This window comes from Eublepharis macularius, chromosome 5 (assembly GCF_028583425.1).
Source record: "Eublepharis macularius isolate TG4126 chromosome 5, MPM_Emac_v1.0, whole genome shotgun sequence".
NCBI lineage: Eukaryota > Metazoa > Chordata > Lepidosauria > Squamata > Eublepharidae > Eublepharis > Eublepharis macularius.
The window spans coordinates 41,088,176-41,111,040 of NC_072794.1; the positions used below are offsets into that span (position 1 = coordinate 41,088,176).

General features: G+C 41.5%; 1 protein-coding gene across 1 annotated transcript in view; it reads right to left on the minus strand.

Moving 5' to 3' along the window:
* LOC129330316 (coagulation factor XIII B chain-like) overlaps positions 1 to 22,865 on the minus strand; it is a 74,998-nt gene that overhangs the window by 35,408 nt on the left and 16,725 nt on the right. The window contains exons 6-10 of the mRNA XM_054980348.1: positions 21,124 to 21,342; positions 19,861 to 20,085; positions 18,272 to 18,478; positions 15,959 to 16,141; positions 14,767 to 14,974 (exon numbers count right to left, since the gene is read on the minus strand). Of these exons, the coding sequence (XP_054836323.1) occupies positions 14,767 to 14,974; positions 15,959 to 16,141; positions 18,272 to 18,478; positions 19,861 to 20,085; positions 21,124 to 21,342 (1,042 nt within the window). The remainder of the gene's footprint in view (positions 1 to 14,766; positions 14,975 to 15,958; positions 16,142 to 18,271; positions 18,479 to 19,860; positions 20,086 to 21,123; positions 21,343 to 22,865) is intronic.

The following is a 22,865-nucleotide window of genomic DNA, read 5'->3' on the forward strand; positions in this document are numbered from 1 at the left end:
ACTATGAGCTCTACCACTGAAATCAGGTGTCTTTCCAAGCTGGCTGCCCCTGCAGCTGCATTTCACTTAAAAAAATGTTGGGAGGTCCACTTATGGATTTCCCACTTATCATACAGATTGATTTTTATATCCCAGAGGATATAACTTTGAGCAGGATAGCAGCCAAGGTCTCTATCCAAATATTCTTAAACCAAATTTTACAATGTAACTTATTTGTCATAAAATATATAAAGAACGGAAGGAATTTCATCTAATTAATTTATCCATAAGATGTACAACTTTATGCAATCACTCTATCTAGTGGTAGGGAATTACAACCAAAATTTTGGGGCAGCTAAGTATCTTTACATTTTAGAATTCCGCAAATACTACAAAGCCTTCACTTTGGCCCGCTTTAACATTTTGTCCTCAATTCTTTGGAAGAGAGATATTCATATAATCCCTACTCTCAATAACTTTGTCTTTGCCAGCTGAACGGAAATGAAACAATGAGTAATGTCTTATTATATTGCCTATCTTATAAGGATATTCATTCAAGATATATCACCCCTATTCTATCTAAGTTCCCGGACAGCTCCAACAATTTTTATACATCCCTTCTCCTTTCAGACTGCTTTAATGAAACCACTCTAAATGGCTAAATTCTGTTTTTCAGCTTGCTTAATAAGAAAGCAGATGTTCAAAACTTTTATTAAGTAGCTTTACCAAAATTAGGGTAAATGAGGCTATAAATACAAAATCTATATATGTATTTAAACTGTGCTGAATGTTGTTTGTAATGAATGGAAAGAGAAGCTGAACCCCATAAGTTGTAGAGCTGGCAAATTATCCTGCCGGTCTCTTGCCTGGTCTGCTTTGCTTCTGCTGCTTTGATTTAATTAGACCTGCCATACCTGCCTGCAGGAACTATGCCTGAAGTTATTGCTCTGAAAGCTGCATCTTGGAAGCCCTGTTGGACTTGTATTTTCCTGTTTTATACTGCTTTGTGCTGTATTTTATAGTTTTGGTATTGTTTTATATATTGCTATATTATTGTTATGATGTTGTGACCCGCTCTGAGCTCACTTGCGGGAAGGGTGGGATATAAATCTAATATAGCTAATATCTATCTATCTAGAGGGTTCTTAAGAGAGCTTAATATAGTGTGACAAACACCACTACTTGAAGTATGCACATCCAGGCCACTGCCACCTACATACAAATGTTTTACACTTTTTTGTGATGCTTTCAAAATCTACAGTTCTGTTGGACTAGAGTTGACAGTGGGGCAAAAGAAATGAAAGGGTAACAATAGCTTGATCACTGGACATCAATTTCAAAAATCACTGCCTGTCTCTAGCCTAATATGTAGCAACTTGCCAGCTCAAGGTTGGGAAATTCCTGGAGATTTGGGGCCGAACTTGAGGAGAGCGGGAACCGCAGCAGGGTATAATTCCATAGAGTCCACCATCCAAAGCAGCTATTTTCTCCAGGGAAACTAATCTGTGTTACTTGGAGATCAGTTGTAAATCTGGGAGATCTCCAGGCCTTACCTAGAGGCTGGCAACCCTAAGCACTGGCTGTCATATCATTCCGGTGCCTGATGTGAAGATCTCCCATGCCAGCAGTATCTGTCTCCTGAAAACGGGAGCACATTCCAGGTCTCGCAATGTCAGAAGCAGAGCCAAGTTGTTATGCAGAGGCCCCTCTGCAGCAACATAATGTTGGTAACATGTCATTGCATTCTCATCTGAAAGCTTGCATTCCTCTCATTACAGCCAAAGAAACTTCAGAGTAAAGTGGAGTAACGGAAACATTCTCACTAGCCCAGTTTGAGCCACCGATGCAGTCACAAAGCACCCTGGCCTTCCATTGCACCCGACTATAACAGCAGATTGCATAACATTTGTTGCAAAGGCATATCCTCATTTACAGTAAAATAAATGTCAAGAGAACAGATTTCAAAATGTGTTTTTATGTCGCCCTCATTTTTTGTTTTTAAAATGTCAGCCAGTGAGAAAACGGAGACTCCCAGAGTAAACAGATTTGTTTAACGCTAGACCTGTCCTACAAGGTCTTTTATCATTGCTGCCTTGATATCATGGGAATTGTCATTCCTTTGGTTACTCCTGTATTGTGAAGGTGAGTATAGAATCTTTGATTCAAGCAATTCATGTGGTTCCAAGCACAACTTATCTTGGTGGTAACACTGATCAGTTTTAGAAGTTGTCTGTTACACATGTAGTTCAGAACCATACAAGTTGCCACATAAGCTGCCCTGAAACAAGAAGGCAGGAATTAGATAAATAAACAAATACCTCCAGAACTTCAGATACAGAAGCTCACAGTCCATTAAAGGAACATTTATTTACAGAAAAGTAGAGGAAGCCAAAGATATAATTCCCCAGGCAAAACAGCATTTAAGCTAGCATAATGTGACTTCCTTTGGTGGAGGAGTGGGAAACAATGTTTCGTTATCCTCCCCCATCCACGACACATCCCCACCTCACACCCCACTCTTCCAAAGGGTCCCTGAACTGCAGCAACAGAATTTGGGGCGCTCAATAGGCTGGAACAAGATGGGGAGATGGAAAAGCCCTGCTCTCTAAAATGTGCTCCACTTGTGGTTATTTAGATCCAAGCCAGAATAAACTGGTAGAGCTCATGGTCTCTGCCTCATCAAACTAAAATTCCCTAAATATAGAAAATCACTGATAAAGGTTTCACAGAGACTTCTTCTGGTTATAGTAGTTTACTACATGGAAGAAGCTTATGTGAGGGAACATATCAGGGAACATTAAAATATACAACACCTCTCCCCAAAACATACCAGCAGACTGAAGTGATACGAGTTAACCCTGTCAATGGTGCAATGTTCAGATCAGCTCTGGCTTTCAACTTGGGAAATGGTTGTGTATATGCACTCCAAATAAGTAATATTTTAAATAGAACAGTTATTGCCCCCCCCATTCAAAATGAAGAGACAGACACAAGGGGTATAAATCTAGGAGAGTTATTGATCAACAAACTTAATAATGGCAAGGGCATACTAGCAATACAGGTAAAGCCAAGGGGTCTTCCCTGGACCTCCTCTTTGATCTGTCTGGGCAAGCACCCACTGCCCCAGGCATGAGCCATCCATGTGCATGTCTGTAACCCAGCCAACCAGGCAAACAATCCCCCCTTAAAGCTCCAAGCACCCCAAGCCATGGAGCCTGAGGGAAAGACTTGTACAGGGGATCCCACAGGCAGTCTGCCCTCACAGCTGGTGGCTGTGAAGCCTGCCAGCCAATCCCTGACAAATTCCATTTCCCCACCAATGGGGATGTGCCGAGGGTGCTCACCAGTCCCCTTGCCAACAGCAAAATAAAAAGCTTAATTCCTATTTATGACTATATGTCATAATAGGGTTACCAGCTATGTACTGGGAAATTCTTGGAGATTCGGGGGTAGAGCCTAGGGGTATGTGGCAAAAAAATTTCACTTTAATTTGAATCCAGATATCAGGGATACCATAAACATTTGGTATTCCTGATATCCATGTTAGATCCAAATATAATTGAAAAGAGTCCAGTAGCACCTTTAAGACTAACCAATTTTATTGTAGCATAAGCTTTCGAGAATCAAGTTCTCTTCGTCAGATGCATAATCCAAACTGGTCAAATACAGAAGAGGAGGGGAGAGAGGGGAAAGAAGGAGACATATATCAGAAGGGGACAGGATGCAATGAGCGGGGAGGCAACCAAAACATTCCTTTGCTAGTAAATGTAAACATCTCCTTTTGGTGTGGAGTCAGTTTGCCGTGTTAGTTTGCAGCAGTAAAAGCATCCAATTCCTATGTAGTATAAGCCTTCGATAACCACAGCTCTCCCTGCCAGATGCATCTGACAAAGAGAACTGTGGTCCCCGAAAGCCCACACCAGGCGTCACTGGGCTCCCCCAGACCACGCCTCTGTAAAGGAAATCTGTTACCTGTGATATGTGATAACCATTCATAGTCTCTATTCAGTCCCAGCTTGACAGAGTCAAATTTGCATATGAATTCCAATTCAGCAGCCTCCCGTTGGATTTTGTTTTTGAAAGGTTTCTGTCATCTGGCAGGGAGAGCTGTGGTTATTGAAGGCTTATACTACATAGGAATTGGATGCTTTTGCTGCTGCAAACTAACACGGCAAACTGACTCCACACCAAAAGGAGATGTTTACATTTACTAGCAAAGGAATGTTTTGGTTGCCTCCCCGCTAATTGCATCCTGTCCCCTTCTGATATATGTCTTCTTCTTTCCCCTCTCTCCCCTCCTCTTCTGTATTTGACCAGTTTGGATCATGCATCTGACGAAGAGAACTTGGTTGTTGTGGGTTTTCCGGGCTGTATTGCCGTGGTCTTGGCATTGTAGTTCCTGACGTTTCGCCAGCAGCTGTGGCTGGCATCTTCAGAGGTGTAGCACCAAAAGACAGAGATCTCTCAGTGTCACAGTGTTACTCTGTCTTTTGGTGCTACACCTCTGAAGATGCCAGCCACAGCTGCTGGCGAAACGTCAGGAACTACAATGCCAAGACCATGGCAATACAGCCCGGAAAACCCACAACAACCATCGTTCTCCGGCCGTGAAAGCCTTCGACAATACGAAGAGAACTTGATTCTCGAAAGCTTATGCTACAATAAAATTGGTTAGTCTTAAAGGTGCTACTGGACTCTTTTTGATTTTGCTACTACAGACTAACATGGCTAGCTCCTCTAAATATAATCGAGAATGCCAAATATATTCAACCATTTTTCTCTATGGGGGAAACTATCCAGGAAGGCTGGGGGGCATTTTTCAAGCAAACCAAATTTGCAGGAACCCTAGTCTTTCCTGTCCACTAAAGACCCCCCAGCCAAGTTTCATGAAATTTAGACCCAGGGTTCAACTCTATGGGCCTTTGAACAAGGTGCCCCCAGCCACTCTCCATTGTTTCATATGGGGGGAGGCATATGGGGGGAGGCATTTCCAAGGCTTTCCAGTCAAAGAAACCTTAAGCAAATGGGCAACCCCCTGGCCAAAAGTCAGTTTCAATGCAAGCTGAACCAACAAAGCCCAACAGAACCAAACTGATGCAAGGTAGTCCTACCACAATTAAACTGAAGCAAGGGAACAACTAACATCAATCCAGAGACAAGGCAGAACACAACCAGCAGGTCTACTCACTCCTATGACATTCATTCCTCCCATTTAGATTAAATCTTATTGTATATGGTACAGAACAAAACTGAAGCAAGGGAACCAATCCCACCAGAACAACATCAAACCAGAGAATCCCACCAGAACCAATGTCAAACCAGAGAATCCCACCACAACTAAAGCAAAGGGAGCCAACAACAAACCAGAAAATCCCATCACAGCAAATGTCAAACCAGAAAATCCCATCAGAACCAATGTCAACCAAGAGAATCTCAGCAGAACCAAACTTAAGCAAGGAAGGACACTGTGGCAATCTCAACAGAACCAGTGCCACTCAAAGAACCTAGGCGGGCAGAACCCAGGGCCAATGCAAGCACAACAGAACCAATACCAAACTAGAGAATCCCATCAGAACCAAAGGCAAAAAAGAGAACCAAACTGAGGCAAGGACATTGCTGCAAGCCAAACAGAACCAACACCAAACCAGACAAATCTGGGAAGCCTGCAAAGAGGAGGGAACCTCACTCACTCACAACCCCTTGCACCTTTCTCACTCCCCCCCTCCCCTGGGTAATAAAATCCCTGGAAAGCCTTGGAAAGTTGGGAAACAGAAGGAACAGGGTTTGTAGGAGCAGCCAGCCAGCTTTAAAAAGACTGTAGCTGCATTTGCTAAATAAACCCAATATATAAAACCAATATATTTATGTTTACCCAGCATTAATTTAATCAGTATTCCTAGGCCTGACCTGGATGTAACTCTATGGCGTATGAATCCATGCCGAGAAGGTAGCATAAGGCTGCCCCAAAAAATCCTTTCTGTGTTACATCCTAGAAAAAGGATATGACACAATATGTCCCTTGTAATATTTGAAATGGAAAAATAGTAACCTCATTGAAACTGTGCTAAAACTTAGCTATCAAATCATATTTTTATCCTGCCTTTCCTTCAGGAAGCTCAAGATGCTGTGTATATTTCTTCCTCCTCAATATTATCCTCCCAAATAACCCTTGGAGATTTGTTGGGCTGAGAGAGATTGGGCAACCCCAGGTCAACAAATGATTTCTTGATTGAGAGGAGGTTTGAACTGTGTTCCCCACTGCCACCAAGTCCTACACTTTAACTGTTACATCACACCAACTCATCAATTCATGACGCAATTATTGTGTGAAAGTGTCATCTCTTCAAATTTTTATCTCACGTAGGCAAGCCTGTGTGAGGAAATGCAGCAATAATGGTAAAAAATGTGACCCATCCCAGATAAGACAGATATGGAAATCCCAGAGGGATATGAATTGTTTTGTGTGGTAATTCAAAGAGAAGTAGTGCTTCCTGAGCAAATGAAGGAAAACCTTGGAAGTCCTTACTTTTACACTGGAAGATGAGGTGACACAGACCTTGTGGGGCATTTTGTTATTATCTAGTGACATAAATACCTTTTTTGCTTAGGGGCAGGCAGAAGTTTAGCCTACACTGAAGATTACCCGTAGACCAGCTCAGACACAGCAGAAAACAAGCTCACAACCTTTTCAAGTAAACAAACCCAAATGAAATTGATCAACTTTAATAGAAAATTTACCAGTTGGGATACACAAAGGCAAATCCATTTTCCCATCAACGCACTTTCTGACTGAAGGGGTTACTAGGACATATCCTTGTTTACATAAGAATTCCACTGTGTTGTCACTTTTAACCAATTGCGAACAGCTGTGTCCACCAGACAAAAGCAGATTTTTTCCATCCAGCTGTTTTTTTGGGATACTGCAGGGTGCTGAAAAAGAAAGAAAACCTTAGACTTTATTTTTTACATATCTTGCAGGGTTGCTAGGTTTTACTTCAGACCAGTTTATTTGGGTTCACAAGCATTGCTCACATATCTGTGTTCAGTCTATGCTAGCTCATTTACTCAAATATCATACTTAAAATTCATATACCAGGCTTGAGTCCTATTATGCTTCTACAAGGCCTCGTTAAGAAAAAAATGGTATAACTCTGCTCTGTAGTCAGAGCTATAGTCTAAAAGGGAGGAAATGAAAAGGGATCTGTCCAAAAGTTTATGGACAACTTCTTTGGTTATATGAGGTTTTTTACAGTCATTCATATAACAGTGCATGACTCTTACCATGTTGGCCATTCATGCAACAGCCATTATCTCCTGTATTCTTCAGGTATAGGTGTTGAAAAATAATGACAGGTATTGGGCTATCCAGCAAAGCCTGTAACTTAGCAGAGGCAATCTAACAATAGAATGATTCAGGCACTCTATACCTTACTGCATAAAATCCCTATTTTTCATAGTTTATTCCACAACTATGGCAGCTATCCCACTTTGCTGTATTCAATATGTAGCTCCAAACCTACACTGCTTTACAAAAACAGGACTTATATTTATGCAAAGCAGGAATTGGTAGGGGGGGAAATACATGTAGCTGTTTCTGATCTGGACAAAGCAACTTTGTGTTCAGAAGAACACCGATCACAGAATTTATCTTGGACGTTCCCCATTTAAAATGTGTAATATGAAAACAGAATATGTCTTCTTACCCAGACACTTAGGTGGAGGAGTCCATGTTTGCTCTTTGCATTCTATCCAGTCAGAGCCTTCCAATGTGTAGCCAAGGTTGCACTTGTACTGTATTCGGTCTTGTCTTTTATACCTGGCTTTCCCAGCAGTTACAATCTCTCCAAAATCAATGTCGGGTTCTTTGCACTCTGAAACTATATTTGGCATCACCCTAATCATTGATCACTTTTCCCTGTTTCAAAGCATCTCAGTCAGTAAGCAAAGCTGTTTCTCAAGTTAAGTACAAGTCAAATATTTCCTATCTATAGATTCTTTAATTTAAATTTCAAATTTTCAATGAATACAGTTTCTCTTCAACAAGCATCATTAATGAACATTCTAGGATGATTCTCCTTTTTACTTACATAGGTAGAGCAAACCTTGCTCAGAAAGAAAGGTTTCATGTAGACATCATGGCTAACAGCTGCTGGTGGACCCCTGTACAACATTAATTTATCTAATCCCTTTTTAAAACTACGTTAAGTTATTGGCTAGCCATTACTACATGATGTAGCTCGGAAATGCCACAAATATGCACTGGACATCTGAAATAATTCTAAATTTGGTATTATGATTGTTCCATGGCACTCAGAGCAGGACCACAAGTGACGCCTGACACAGGTTGGACACTAGTCAGCTTCCCTCAAGTTTTGATGGGAAATGTAGGCATCCTGGTCTTGCAGCCTGACTCTCTGACTGCTGTCCAATGGACTTTTCAACTGTCACTTGTCCAACATTCCGCCAAGCTGCCTACATTTCCCATCAAAACTTGAGGGAAGCTGGCAAGGGTCCAACCTGTGTCAGGCGTCACTTGTGGTCCCGCTCTCAGTTGGCCATCGCTTTGTTCCCCTATAGCTGCTTGAGTTGCCAGATTCCCCCCCTATTAATTGGAGGGAGAGAGTGAGCACTCAGCTTTCTTCTTTTCGTATGCATGTATAACTTTGTTGTGCAAACTATGACATTCAATATTTTCAGGTAGTGAAAATGGAGCTGCTGATATGCTATGCAGTTCTTTGTGGCTTATCAACTTTGCTGATAGCGAGTATAAGATATGTCCAAAATATGGTCTCAGTGGTCATTGTAAAAGCATTGCTTCCTGATAGTAATCAAACCATAGCAATCACAGTGAAATTTCATGTAAATACCCCTCTGCTTGTTTTCTTATTTGTCTGAATAGGGTGGTGTTTCTGTATAGAGAATCATAATACATTTTATGGAAAACATTTTCAGCGTTCATAAAACAGTTTTCTCAGTGATTACTACAAAATGGGCAATGCTATGAATTTTAACATTTTAAAAAACGAAGGAAAATAGAGTTTTGATGTTTCCTTTGCTTTAAAATGATAGTATCAGCACATATAAAAGAGCTTTCCCAAAAGTAATAAATTGTTGTATACATATTCATGAAACATTAGTACAATAATGGACTAATAATGACTGGAACAGCTATTTCCTAAGACTGAGGGGAGGTGGTGACCTATTGGTTTGACTAGGTCCTACTGGAATTCTGTTTTATTTTGCTGCAGTGGGTAGCCCTCTGGGATTAATATCCAGTAAATAATGAAGAGCTTTTGTGCATTTTGATGTCACTCAGCTTCTTAACTCCACCAGCGTTCCACCTCAATTACACACAGTATTATTTGCCAGTTGTTGCAGGGAGAATGCAGTTTAGCTGGGTAAAAAGAGATACAATTTCACCCCTTTGTCTTTCTTCAGTCTCCACTCTTTTGGGACTGTGTTTCTGTACAGGTGCTACAATACAGGGATCTTTCTACAGGAATGAAGAGTAAAGTGGTAAAACTCTGCATTCCATGCATAGTTGGCTAAATAAAGGCCACCTCTGTAAAGAAAAAACAGTGTTGCACTTGCCTGTAACTGTTGTTCATCAAGGTCTTCCGTGCAGGCACACATGGCCTGCTGAATTCGGAGAGGTTTTAGCTCAAATCCACCAGGGGGCACCCCTGCCCCTGTGAGCACATGGTTATAAACTCAACTTTATAACCAGAATGGATAATTTCAAGAACCCAAGAATCAGAGGTAATCTTGCACCATGCATGAAAGAAAAAACTCAGCCTGTCCCCAATCTTGGGATCTTGGCCCTGTAATTGTCTCTTTAGCAGGTTGCTGGTGAGCTCAATGTTTATTCCTGTGATTTGGTTTCCTCTTCAAAAAAGAGGATTGAGAGCCTTGGAAAGATCATTGTGCCTGATAGGCATACCCTTGATGGGGTTGGAAACACTGAGAGCAGTTTTGAGAGAAGGATCAATCTGGGGCCCTCCCAGAAGGAAGTTGCGGAAAAACTCCATAGGCATTCAATCTATGCTTTCTCTTTTGAGATAGGTACTCATCGGTTTTCTCAGAGAACAGAGTATTCTCTTCAAAAGGGAGATCCTCTACCTTATTTCGAGTCTCGTGAGGGAGCGCCATAGTTCAGAGCCATGCATAACGACGGAGGACTACCGCCTACAAGAGGGTCCTGGCCGAAGTGTCAGCTATGTTCTGACCCATGTTGATTTGGTGTTGGGACAGCCTAACTGCTTCCTCCTGAATTACCCGCAGGTAAAGATGTTGGTCCTCTGGCAACTTAGGAATAAATGTGGCAATCTTGTTCCACAGTAGCAGCTGATAAGCTGCCATCATGGCAGAATAGTTGGCTATTTTTATGTTGAATACTGCTGAGGTGTAGACCTTCTGTCTCATGGTGCCAAGATGTCTCCCTTCCTTATTGGAAGGAGTGTGTACCCTGCCAAGACTTGCTTTGCATCTCCTCCATCACGAGGGATGAAGGAGGAGGATGAAGGGAAATGTATGGACACAGTTTATCCCGAAACTTATACAAGCTCTCAAATTTCTTATTAGTAGCAGGAGTAGAGGCAGATTTCAAGTTCAAAGTTTTGAACATATCCATTAAGCCCTCGATCACCAGGAAAGTGATGCTGGAGGTCGAACACGAGTAGATATGCTTCGTTCCGACGATGTTATATTAATTTCCAGAGCCCTGGCCATATGTGGGAGTAACTCAGTGTAGGCTCAGAAATCGTCGGTAGGTGAAGCTTCCTCTGTCACCCCTAAAGTGTCATCAGGGGACGGATCCGAAGGAGGAGAATCATAGGGCCTCTGGTAAGGTTCCCTCTCTAATCCCTCATCGGAAAGGCAAGATGTCGCCCTGTATCTGGAGCCATAACGGACTCTATCAGATGATAGGGAATATCTGGAACAAGCATCTGAGTAACAGGACCGTTTATGATCCAAACAATGGGGTGGGGTAAAATCTCTTCACCATGAGCCTCTCATGTAGGGGCTATCCCTGTGGTACTCGTGGGGTGTTGAGCGCCGCCCTGATAATTACCCTTCTTCTCTAGAGGACTGTGGCATCCATGATCTGGGTGTCAGGGATCTGTGTCGACCAGTGGGCGTTAGAGGCCTCTCTACTAAAATAACTTCATCTTCCATCCCTTCCCGGACAGAGACAGAAATACCTATAGATGATTTCTGGCATTTGGGTTCCTTCCTGTTTTTACGAGGAGGCTCGGAACCAAGCCCTGCATCCCGGTTGCTCTCAGGTATGCAGGGGGATAACACTTTCTCCAGTGCAGCCTTTTCCTCCTTTGAGGTATGTTGTCTCTTCTTCTTCTTCTTCTTCTTCTTCTTCTTCTTCTTCTTCTTCTTCTTCTTCTTCTTCCCCACAGGCTCGGATGGAGGCATCATATCTGAAGGTCCACTTTGATCCTTCGACTTTGAAGGCTGGTCGAGTCGAGTCCGAGGGGAAGGCGACGAGATGGGTCAACGTGGCGTCTGAGTCGATGGAGGCACAACCGATGTCAAGGGGGTGCCACTCTGAGGGGTCTTGTAACCCAATGGGATTGGATCCAACAGAGCAGGTAACGTCAGTTTCGAGGTGCTTTGACTGGTTGGTTCCAGCAGAGACAGCCTTGGAACAGGGTGTTCTCGATCTGCTATGTTTAAGGATGGACTGCTCCGAGGCACAGACAGATGAAAGTGCCTTAGCAGGTGGATCAGTTGCTGCCATGGCTGTTTGCCAGAGGGAGGCCTGCAGTCTGCCAGCTCTTTCGGCCATCGCCTTTGGGGTAAAATTGTGGCAAAACTTGCACGCTTGGGTGTTATGCATCTCACTAAGGCAGAACAAGCAGTTCAAGTGTCCATCCGAGCAGGTCATCTTGTGATTGCATGAGGCACATTACTTTAAGAGAGCCTTTTCAGACATCTTTCTAATAGCTATTGTAATCTTTCTCTTCCAGAGACGACATTGAGCTTGGAACCTCCATACCCAACGGCGGCAAAAAGGCACTGAGGGTGAAGGGGGGCGCCCCCCCCCTTTAGGTGTTATTTCGGCAGGAAGACAGCTGCACATGCACACTGAGGGGCAGGGGCACCCCTGATGGATTTGAGCTAAAATATTTCCAAATTCAGCAGGCCATGTGTGCCTGCACTGGAACCGACAGTGAACCTGTACTTACATTTTATCTTGCCCTTTCTCTAAAGAGCTCAGCATTTGGATTCTCCTTAAAATATCCATGGATGGAAGGATTTCCATATGATGTGTAATTCTGAGCTGGTTCTTCTCTAGCTCAGATTACAGCCAGAGCAAAAAACACCCCAAAACAACTTTCTGGGCGGCTGCTGCTGCTGGGCCAATATAAAACATTGGTGATGCCCTTTCTCCATCAGTTGTTGTCTACACAACAGCAAGTAGAACTGAATGGCCCATAATATCTGGTTGACGGTGAAACTTTTCAATTTTAAGGTTACTTGGAAGGAAGGTAACAGCAAGGGAACCAAGCTTTACCCTAGAAAAAACAAATTTTAGAACAGTTTTTGACCAATAACTGCTACAGTACTGGCTGGATTATTGATCTTCCAATGCAAGTAGCATTTACGATAATTTCTGGGCAAAGGGAGAAGAGGTATTTGTCTATCATTTCCCTCCCCCTAAAATTTAAGAAGTCAGATGATTTCCATTTTAACTGACAGAGAGGAGTTTCTAAAGAATCAAATCTGCTAAGTCATCAGAACAATTTACCACGTTATGAATATGATTTGAAGCCACAATTGGTACAGAATGCTGCAGCCAGAATACGGACTGAAGCAGATCATAGGAACCAGATCACTCCAGCCTTTTCCCACCCACAATGGCTCTCAATTTGCTTCCAGGCCCAATTCATGTTGCTAGTATTGACCTTTAATGCCCTGTATGGTTTGGGCCCAGCATACTTTAAGGACCACCTTTTCACATATGAACGTACCCATCAATTCCAGTCTTTTTGGAGGGGCTAGACAGATTGCAACCCAAGAATAGACCTCAGCTCTTAGTCATGTCACTGAAACTGGGGAACTCCCTCCCCAAAGAGATTCACCTGTCTCCATCATTGTCTTCCACCAGTGGGTGAAGACTTTTTGTTTCATTTGGCATACCCCCAGTAAACTCTAACTGGCCCTCCTCTCTGGTTGTGTGTTTGTTTATATGCATTTTAAATGTTATTTAAAATGTTTTAATTATCTAGTGTTTACAGCCTTGCAGACCCTATTCTGGGTGGAAAAGTGGCATATAAATATTTTAAATAAATAAATACCTGGATAGTGTAGAGAATCAACACAATCAAAAAAAGTGTTTATTCTTAATTTCAGTTCTATAAGCTTATAGGACAAAACTCTCATCTCTGTTTTCCAGAAAAGTTTAGGAAAAATATTTTTATGCCTCTCACCTTTCATAGAAGACCTCAGGAAAAAGAACACAGTTCTCATTTCTTCTATTTTATCCTCACAAGAACCCTATCCAGTAGATGGAGACTGGCCCAGGGCCATTCAGTGAGCTTCATGTAGGAATAATTATGAAGACTGATTAGATCTGATCCACAATCAAAACAGCATCCTTACTTCCTCAGATTGCTTTTCAAATTAAATTCCAATTTCTAAGTACCTGGATTAGATTCCAACAACACTCCCCGTGCTTCTAATGAGCACAATACTGATTAAAAATTAGGAGGACAACCAGGGAAGACAGCACTATTTCAGGTAACTTGAGACGGGAAAAAAATCCCTCAGGATATTTTATGAACAGTGTTAAAATCTTTTATTTCAAAGTCCAACAGATTGTAGAGACATTTCATTTAAATAAAAATCTCCAAATTGTATTCTAGATCGAAGTCAGCGGTTGTCTTAATAGTCTGATGTTAAAAATGGTCTTCTGGCAAAACAAACAAAAACACTCATCTGAAACAAACTTCCATCTTGCAGCATCCATCTTTTTCAATGAGTCACGCAAGCATAATTTCTTCATATCTCTTTTAACTAAAAAGCAAAATTCATCCAACATCACTCTAACATAGCCAGGAATAGCTTATACTTCCAAAATCTGTGCTTAGGTGCAAGATTTACCAACTTTAGATTGTAATACCGCATCTTTATCCTCTGCTACATAAAAATGAAAGTCTAAAAAAACCTGATTCAAACATATTATTATTATTATTATTATTATTATTATTATTATTATTATTATTATTTCTAACCTGCCCTTCCTGCAAGCAGGCTCAGGGAGAGGTACAGCAGTTATAAAAATATAATACAAATATAAAAACAATTCATAAAACAACAGTTCATCATAAAATCAACAAACAGATAACAACTGTCCCAAGATGGGATCAATTTAACATTTAATATTACCTCATATAGGCTTGTGGGGGGGAGTCATGTCTGAAGATAAAGTCTCCCAAGATAAAATATCCCTGTGAATGCTAGCACTTTGGGGAGGTTTGTGTCCTAGCCTTCCCTGACATAACAATGTTGAAAGTGTCCCCAGATCAAAATCTCCCTTTCCGGGCAAACATGTTAGCCCCCTCCCTACCTATGTGCCTCTGTGATAAAACACACAACATCTTGCTGAATGCCTGGCTCACCTCATTACCCCCATAGTGTCTACAGAAGAGAGGGGCAGCAAAGAATATGCTCTCTCTGCACACTAGCCTGCCCTAAGTCACACAGGAATGAGGGATTAAAAAGTATACACCGAGTAAGCATCAATAACCTTTTGCTGACTTCATCGCTTACCTGTTCCTTTCAATGCATACTGGATATGACAGATGTCCATTCCAACACTTTACTCTAAAATCAGATTGTGAATTTGATGGACTAAAATAACGTGGTTTGCATTTAAACTGAATGAATTCTCCATGGAGGAAATAAGGTCGATTGTCAAAACTCCATACTAATTCCAAATTCTTTTCTGCCATCTCATCCCATGATAAAGTACATGGCTCTTTAGAAAAACAAATGAAATATTATGCTTTTCTGATCCTACAATATAATTTAGTAGTACATTAAGAAGAATCACACTTTTGTTGACATTGTATCTTTAGTAGTATTTCCTACAAAAAAGTACATTGGAGCTGTAAACCTTGTCCATGTCTTAGGGTCAAGCTACAAGTGACGAATGACACTTGCCCGGCAAGTGAACAGACTCACGTGTATTCCTCCCTGTTCACTTGCCATTCACTTGCACTCCACTTGATCAAGTGAATGGCAAGTGAATAGGGAGGAATACTGTTCTCTTGCCGGGCAAGTGTCATTCATCATTTAAAGCTTGGCCCTTACTCTTTAGTTGTGATGCCTGTTAATTGATCAGATAATTGCAAAAATTGGAATTAAAATACATGGTACTGTAACACTTGCTTATATTTGTAAAAGATTGAACAGACATACTATTTGGACAAGCAACAAACCATTTATTCTTTGAACAGTATATTCTTTTAACAGTCACATTCTCTATATTAAAAGACAGAAAATTATGACAATAATTGTGGTAACACCACATACTATTCATCTGTACATAACCCAACTCCTAGGCTTCCATTACAAAGAAACTGAACCCAGAGCAAAGGTACACAAATGACGGGTGCAGTTATTTAGATAAGGGATAACTAAGCTGTCATTGGCTCTCCAGGATAAAGTAAATAAGCTGCCACTCGGAACCCTGTTACCGGAGACTGTCCAAGACACAAAAGTCAATGGAGTAGGGTGCAGATTTAGCCACTGATGTATCTGAGTGCACAAATTTATTCCCTGTCCTAATTCAATTATTCACTACTCTTTAAGAGAAAATCCAGGGGGAGAAAAAACTGCCATCTCCTCATTCAAAGTAGCACGCGCACACGCACACGCACACACACACACACACACAGATGGACATTTTATAGTTCCTTTACTGTAAACACCTATTCATTTTTCATGTATTATACAGTACCTATGCAAACTGGTGGGGTAGTCCATTGGCCATTTAAACAGAACACTGCCCTAGAGCCTTGCAAAACATGGTGTTCGTGGCAACTGTATTCTACTGCTGAGCGATGGGCAGAGTCTGTTGTCAATGATTCCATAGCAACTCCATTCTCTATGACTGGCGGGGACGCACAGTTTTCATTTGAGTCTGAAAAAGAAGAAAATTGCATAAAAAATAAAGAAGACATAGGAGAAATTAACCTGATTCCCAAACTATACTAGAGGCTAGTAGCACCTTAAAAACTAACAAAGTTTCTCACCATGAGCTTTTGTAAGTCAGAGTTCTCGGCCTTCAATGCACAGCATTATACATCCACAAGGCTGGGCTGAATACTCAGAAGAAGGGCTGAGGAAGGCTGGTGTAAAATAAGGTCCAATCAAAAGAGAAGTCAGTTCACCAACAATAGGTGTGAGCCACTTTCAACCATTAACTGCAGAGTCAAAGAAACATCAAATCGAATGGAAGAAGCAAGATAGTGGTGATGTTCATTCTACTCTACTGAGAAAAAATGGTTGAAAGTGGCTCATACCTTTTCTTTGTGAACCGATTTCTCAATTGATACTAGAATCCTATGTAATTTTGCTACTACAGAGTAACACAGATACCCATCTGGATATATTAACATGATTCTCAAACGGTGTACCAAGACTAGAGTTTAACCAAATGAAACACATTTCAAACCCCCACTCCCAGCCACTAGATATCTTACAGTATACCACCCTAGTTCTGATATCTACAAAATGAGTTGAAAATATTTGCCTGTTCAGCATAAGGACCAAAGAGCTTTGCCCTTATTTAGATACCATTAGGAAGACAAGACTCATTAGCTGTGTACCAGAATCAAGTCATCACATTTCCTACAATTGGATAGGACTGTCTTAAGATTACCATATTTCTGCGATGTTTGTTTTTTAAATGGCAGCTAAGTTATCGATTGTGGAAAGAAGCAATTGTGAACTATATAAATGAAACAATCCCTTATTTTTAAAAAAATGTTTTAAAATTTTATTTGAAAAGAAAAATACAAATAGCAATTGAAAGTGCATAGAATTATACAAAATACAGAATGCTCAATTTAAATTACAACAGAAAAGTATATTCAATATATGTGGTAACACAACTAAATTATGAAATATTTCTCCTCTCCTTAGTTGCTTATACTTAAAGTTTCATATCAGTAATCTTTAATCAACAATCTAGTTTATATTTAGCACTCACCCACTCCCATTTCCATGGGGGAGGCTATTGGCACAGTCTTAACTAGTTAACTGGTGCACCATGAGAGAATCACAAGTTCATGCAAGAGACAAAAAATCCCGGAAACTCAAAGTCCCTCCCCACCTAGGGCCAAGCTACAAGTGACGAATGATACTTGAACGGCAAATGAACAGACTCACATGTATTCCTCCCTGATCACGTGGTCGAGTGTGTTCACTTGCCGTTCAAGTGTCATTTGTCACTTGTAGCTTGGCCCCTAGAGGAGGTTGCTTCTATACCTCTGCGTGATTCAATCACCTTCCACTAGAGACAAGTAGTACGGCCAGATTTCTCCATTGGGTACCTGAAGGATCCTATCATTTCAAATACAAAGGCACAAACAGAATTACTTGCTTTCAGTGGAGGCTGACCACTTGGCTGCACTCCCTTGGAGCAGGTAGCTTGAGAATGCTGGCATATGGTTGGAGGTTCAAGCACCTTTTATCAGCTTCAGCTTCAGCTAGTATGCCAGTTACAGCCATTCCTCAAAAATGATCTGGCCACTAGGATCCATGCTCCACATTCAGGATAGATTACCATCAGGGCTTTTTTCTGGGAAAAGAGGTGGTGGAACTCAGTGGGTTGCCCTTGAAGAAAATGGCCATATGGCTGGTGGGCCCGCCCCTGATCTCCAGACAGAGGGGAGTTTACATTGCCCTCCACACCGCTGAGCGGCGCGGAGGGCAATCTCAACTCCCCTCTGTCTGGAGATCAGGGGGCGGGGCCACCAGCCATGTGACCATTTTCAAGAGGTTCCAGAACTCTGTTCCCCCACATTCCCCCTGAAAAAAAGCCCTGATTACCATAATATACCTCATGTGGGGCTGTCTTTGAAAACTGCTGATGCTTCTACTTAGTGAAAGAAAGTCACCGGATCTAACCCATACTGTTTTAAATACTATATGTTAGCCACTTAGGAAATTTTCTTTTCAATGGATAAGCAGGATAAAAAATGTATAATAAATAGCTTTGTCAGTGGATATAAAACTGAATAATGTTTTATTTTTGGAAATGTTTTACCTTTGGAAATACACTTTGGATATTTCAGTTCTCCACGCTTACATTGCACCAGCAACTGCTGCTGTCCAACAAAGGGTGGCAGAACATGCCCTGGCTCACACACAAATTCAATGACATCACCGTGTAAGAAAATCAGTTCTTCATCCAACCTCCATTTCATCTTTATGTGGAAATCTCTTATGTTTTCTTCATCCACAAAGCATGGCTCTAAAGAACAAAGATCAATAATTAAGTGGCTGATGCCAGGCACAAAGACTGAACAATCTGGTGCCCAATCATTTTCCACCCAAGACACTAAGCAAAGGCCTTGTGTGTAGAGTAGTGGGGTCCCGAAATGTAATTTGTTTGCTGTCAGGCAGCTGGGCTTAGTAGTAATCAAAACTGGTATGACCGTAAAGGATGTGAAACATCCTCTGCAAGGCCAGCACCTTGGGCAGATATAACAGAAATGAATGATTCATAAATCTAATGGATTATTCATAATTTTAGAAGCTTGTTTCATAAGAGGCAAGTGTGTTATGGGTGAAGCTTTCCATCTTATTACTCTTGTGAATATAGAACACAGTGAGTATTGATTTACTTTATTTATACTTGATCTTTCTTCCCAATGAGGACCTGAAGCAGTTTACATCATTCTCCTCTCCTCCACTTTATCTTCACAACATCCCTGTAGGTAGATTAGGCTGAAAGTGTGTATATTACTCATAAAGGCAGAATCATTCCTGCCTTCAATTAATCCTGCCTGTACTTTCAACAACATGTGCTTGAGAAGAAAATAGCTCCTGGAAGGCAACCACAAATGTGCTTTTTAACAACAACAAAAATAAGGGAAGTCTGTTTTATGGAAATATGATGTATATAATTTGTCAGGCTCTGAACATTACTGCGTTTTTAACAATGCGTTTTATGACATTTTTACAGCCATTTTGCAGCACTGTCAGGAATAGCTAGTTGCTTTATTTCATGTAAAAGACAAAGGAGGAGCTACGCCCAAAAGGCAAGTTTGTTGTTATCGACTGAACTAATACAAGTTCTGCCCTGGATCTTACAAATACTTTTTGTAAATAAGTAGTTCTTTGTAGAGTGCACTTAGGTTGTGACTGCTGTTTCCACAGCATTGTTATACCTGTTAGGCAGTAGTGATTTCATATATGTATGATGTGACTAGACAACCACAATACAAGCAGATACTATGATTACTGTCTTGTGGCAATAAATGCTTAATTTGTTTTGCTCTGCTGATGTAGTAAATAAATGGCTAGACCATGCAGGGTTAAAGATGGCAACCCTATTATACCAATGTCATCTGAAAGTGATCACATTTACTAATGCCCTTTAGGGACATCTAGTTTACCTTTGCAAACATCTCCTTATGTAAGCAGTCTCTCCAAGGTCTCTGCTCAAAGGGACAGCAGATGAGAATATAGCCCCCAAAATCAAGGCAAGGAATAATTTTATGGATTTCTGGAACTTGGTTTGGTTATGCCTAAACAAATGCAGGATTTCACACAACAGCAAAAATTACTACAAAAGCCACTCCCAGAGCACCCTTCCCATTTTTTCTTAATTTACTCAACTACAATCCTTACCTAAACAAACTGGTGGCTCTGTCCAGTTCCCCTGCACACAGCGAACTGTACTGGATCCCCTTAATAGGTGATACCGGGGACATCGATATTCAACTGAGGAGCCAGTTTCGTAGCTTGTCAACAACAAACCAAGAATGAGACTGTTTTCCACTGCAGGAGGAACTCCACAACTCCCATTGGTTTCCCAACTGAGACTGACATCACTGCTTGTTTTTTCACCCACATCTAAGATACAAAAAGAAATTTGTGCAAAGGAACACCCTCCAGTGATATCTTTGTACTTCTGAAAATGTGCAACTGATATGATTACTTAATAGTTTGCCTTTTGTCACATTGCACAGTTACCTAGTTGCTTTATCTCACCTTTCAGTGACAGGGAGCCCAAAAATGTCCCCAAGTAACAAAAGAACTCATGAGAGAGCACTCTGAATATGCCAACAGGAACTGTGTTCTGGGATAGTGACCACTGGGGTAGAGGTCTGACCGTGAGAAGGGTTGTTCTATCAAGAGTGTAAATTAAAAAACTCTTTGGATTAAGTTCCCGTTTGAATAACTGAGTGTAAACAGGCATTACAGTACACCAGCAGGGTTTGCTGCAGCAGAATGCTGTATTTATATATGTTGCAAATCTGCCTGAGAGGTTCTTCCCCACCTTGGGAATGTACTCTTTAAAACTTAACATCCCACATCTCCTGGGTGATCGTTAATATTTACCTCAGTTGTGTGTTTCTGACTAGACCTTGTTCTTGCTCACTTTTGGAAAAGAAACCTCCTTGTTCCCATCAGTTTACTCTCTTATCCCTCAGTTACCAATTTAGCTCCAGTGCCAAGCAAGCAGGCAGAAGGGAAGGAGCTGAGTGCCAGGGGAGACTGGGATAGTGACAAATGTAAGTTCCTAAGGCTCTGGATACTATTTTTGCTAAGGTTTTTTTAAAAAATATGCAGCTGTAGAGGCTATAAACTAAAACGAGACTGCCCTGGGATGGGGGATTTCCCCTTATGTCATTTTTCAGCTACTGCTAAATTGTCCAGCTGCATTTTGCACCACAAGTTAAAAAAACAGGAACCAATAAGACAGTTTCCACCGGCTTCCCTGTCCCAGAGAAGAGACCATTCTCATGTGCAATAACTGTCTACTGATATTGCAAGAATGAATCACAATTTAGCATTGGAACTCAGAGCAGAGGGTTATTTAACAGAAATATAAATTCTAGTTCCAATTTCAAGACTTTTAAGCTGACAACATTCCAATGTTTTAAGTACCTTCTAATTTCCGATGGTCAGTTCTTGGAGGTAAGTAACCCATGCATCTGGGAGGGGAAGTCCATTTGCCATTTTCACACTGGATATCTGCAGTTCCTCTGATCTGAAAATGAGGCTCACATTCCAAACGCAACATGTCCCCATGTTGATACGTTTTTAAGTTTGGTAGTATTTTGGTATTGGGGGGTTGAGGCGGAGGAGGGCACTTGTTTCTTCTTGCTAAATAAAAGGGGGAAGACACCAGATTTGATTGTGCTATATAAACTTCACCATATAAACTTTGAGAAATGCCAGTTCTACCTCAAAGTAAACCTCTGTCCAATAGCTTCAGATACCCTCACTTGAATGATACTGCAATATTGTGTGAGGAGGTATCTCAGCAATGGAGATACTTCCTTTTTGGCCTGGGGAGGTTGAGTCACGTCCTCCAAATTACAACAGCTCTCCCTTGTCTCCTTTCTACCCAGCTTAGCAACTACCTCCGCAATTTGGTCCTTTAATGGTTCATGCAGCATGAAGGCCTCCTCCCTCAATGAAACTGCTCCTTTGCCCTCTCTCTCCCAGCCCAACACAGCTTCTGCCTTCCCCCATCATTTAGTCCTCCAATTATCCATGAGCATGTTCCCTCTCACTGAAAGAGCTGAATTTTTGCGTGGGGGGGAGGGGGGATCTATATTTTAAGCACACGTAAGAAGCACTGCCTGAACAGCAAGAATGTGGGGTGCATCAGAAGTGGGGGAAGAGTATAAAAGAAGGCAAGGGAGAGCTTTTAAACCTGCGCTCGCCTGTTCCTCATAACAGCACAACTCCTGGTGCTCCACTTCTGTTTCCTGTCCCCAGCTCACTTGGCATGTTGGCTCACAACTGGCTCTTCCTCACAATGTCACATGAATCATGACTTCCTGTCACATGCTTGCAGCTTGATGGGTGCCATGCTTTCTCCTAGGAGTTAAAGATGGGTCCTGGGTCTGGAGAGACCTCTGGGCCAGCTGGCTACCTAGAGCTTTTCTGAGGACCTTTGACTTTTCTCCCAATGTCTAAACTTAATGATTAATGCAGAAGCCTTCCGCTATAGGTTTTGTTCTGTAAACCTGGGAATTAGAACTGTCACTACTTCATTTGAAAAACTAAATTATAATAATACTTATAGTTAGGGTTGCCAGCTGGAGATCTCCTGGAATTAGAACTGATCTCCTGGCCATAGAGATCAGTTCCCCTGGAGAAAATGGCTGCTTTGGAGGGTGGACTGTATGGCAGTATACCCTGCTGTGTCCTCTCCCTTCCCCAAATCCTGTCATCTCCATGCTCCACCTCCAAAATCTCCAGGAATTTCCCAACTTGGACCTGGCAACCATACTTTTAGTTAATATTGTACTTTTTAAACACTCTAAGGGCTTCATATAAATTTTAAGAAATCATTGTAACAACTCTACAGTATTGCCATATTGAAGACAGAGACAGTGGCTTGTTTAAGGCCAGCTAATAACTACACTGCAGAGGGGAATTCAGAGGAATTTCAGGTTCACAGATCAGTCTCTTAACCACAATGCTACAGTAACTCTTAGATGCATATGTGTCACATAAGACCTTTGAATGGGTTCTCCATGCAGCTTGGTCAACACAAGATAATATAGGGTTGCCAGGTCCCCTTACCCTCCGAGCAGGTGGCAGGAGACCTGGCACTCACCTTTTTAGTTGTCTTTGCACTCTTGCATGTGCTCCCGGACTCCAGGCCTCGTACC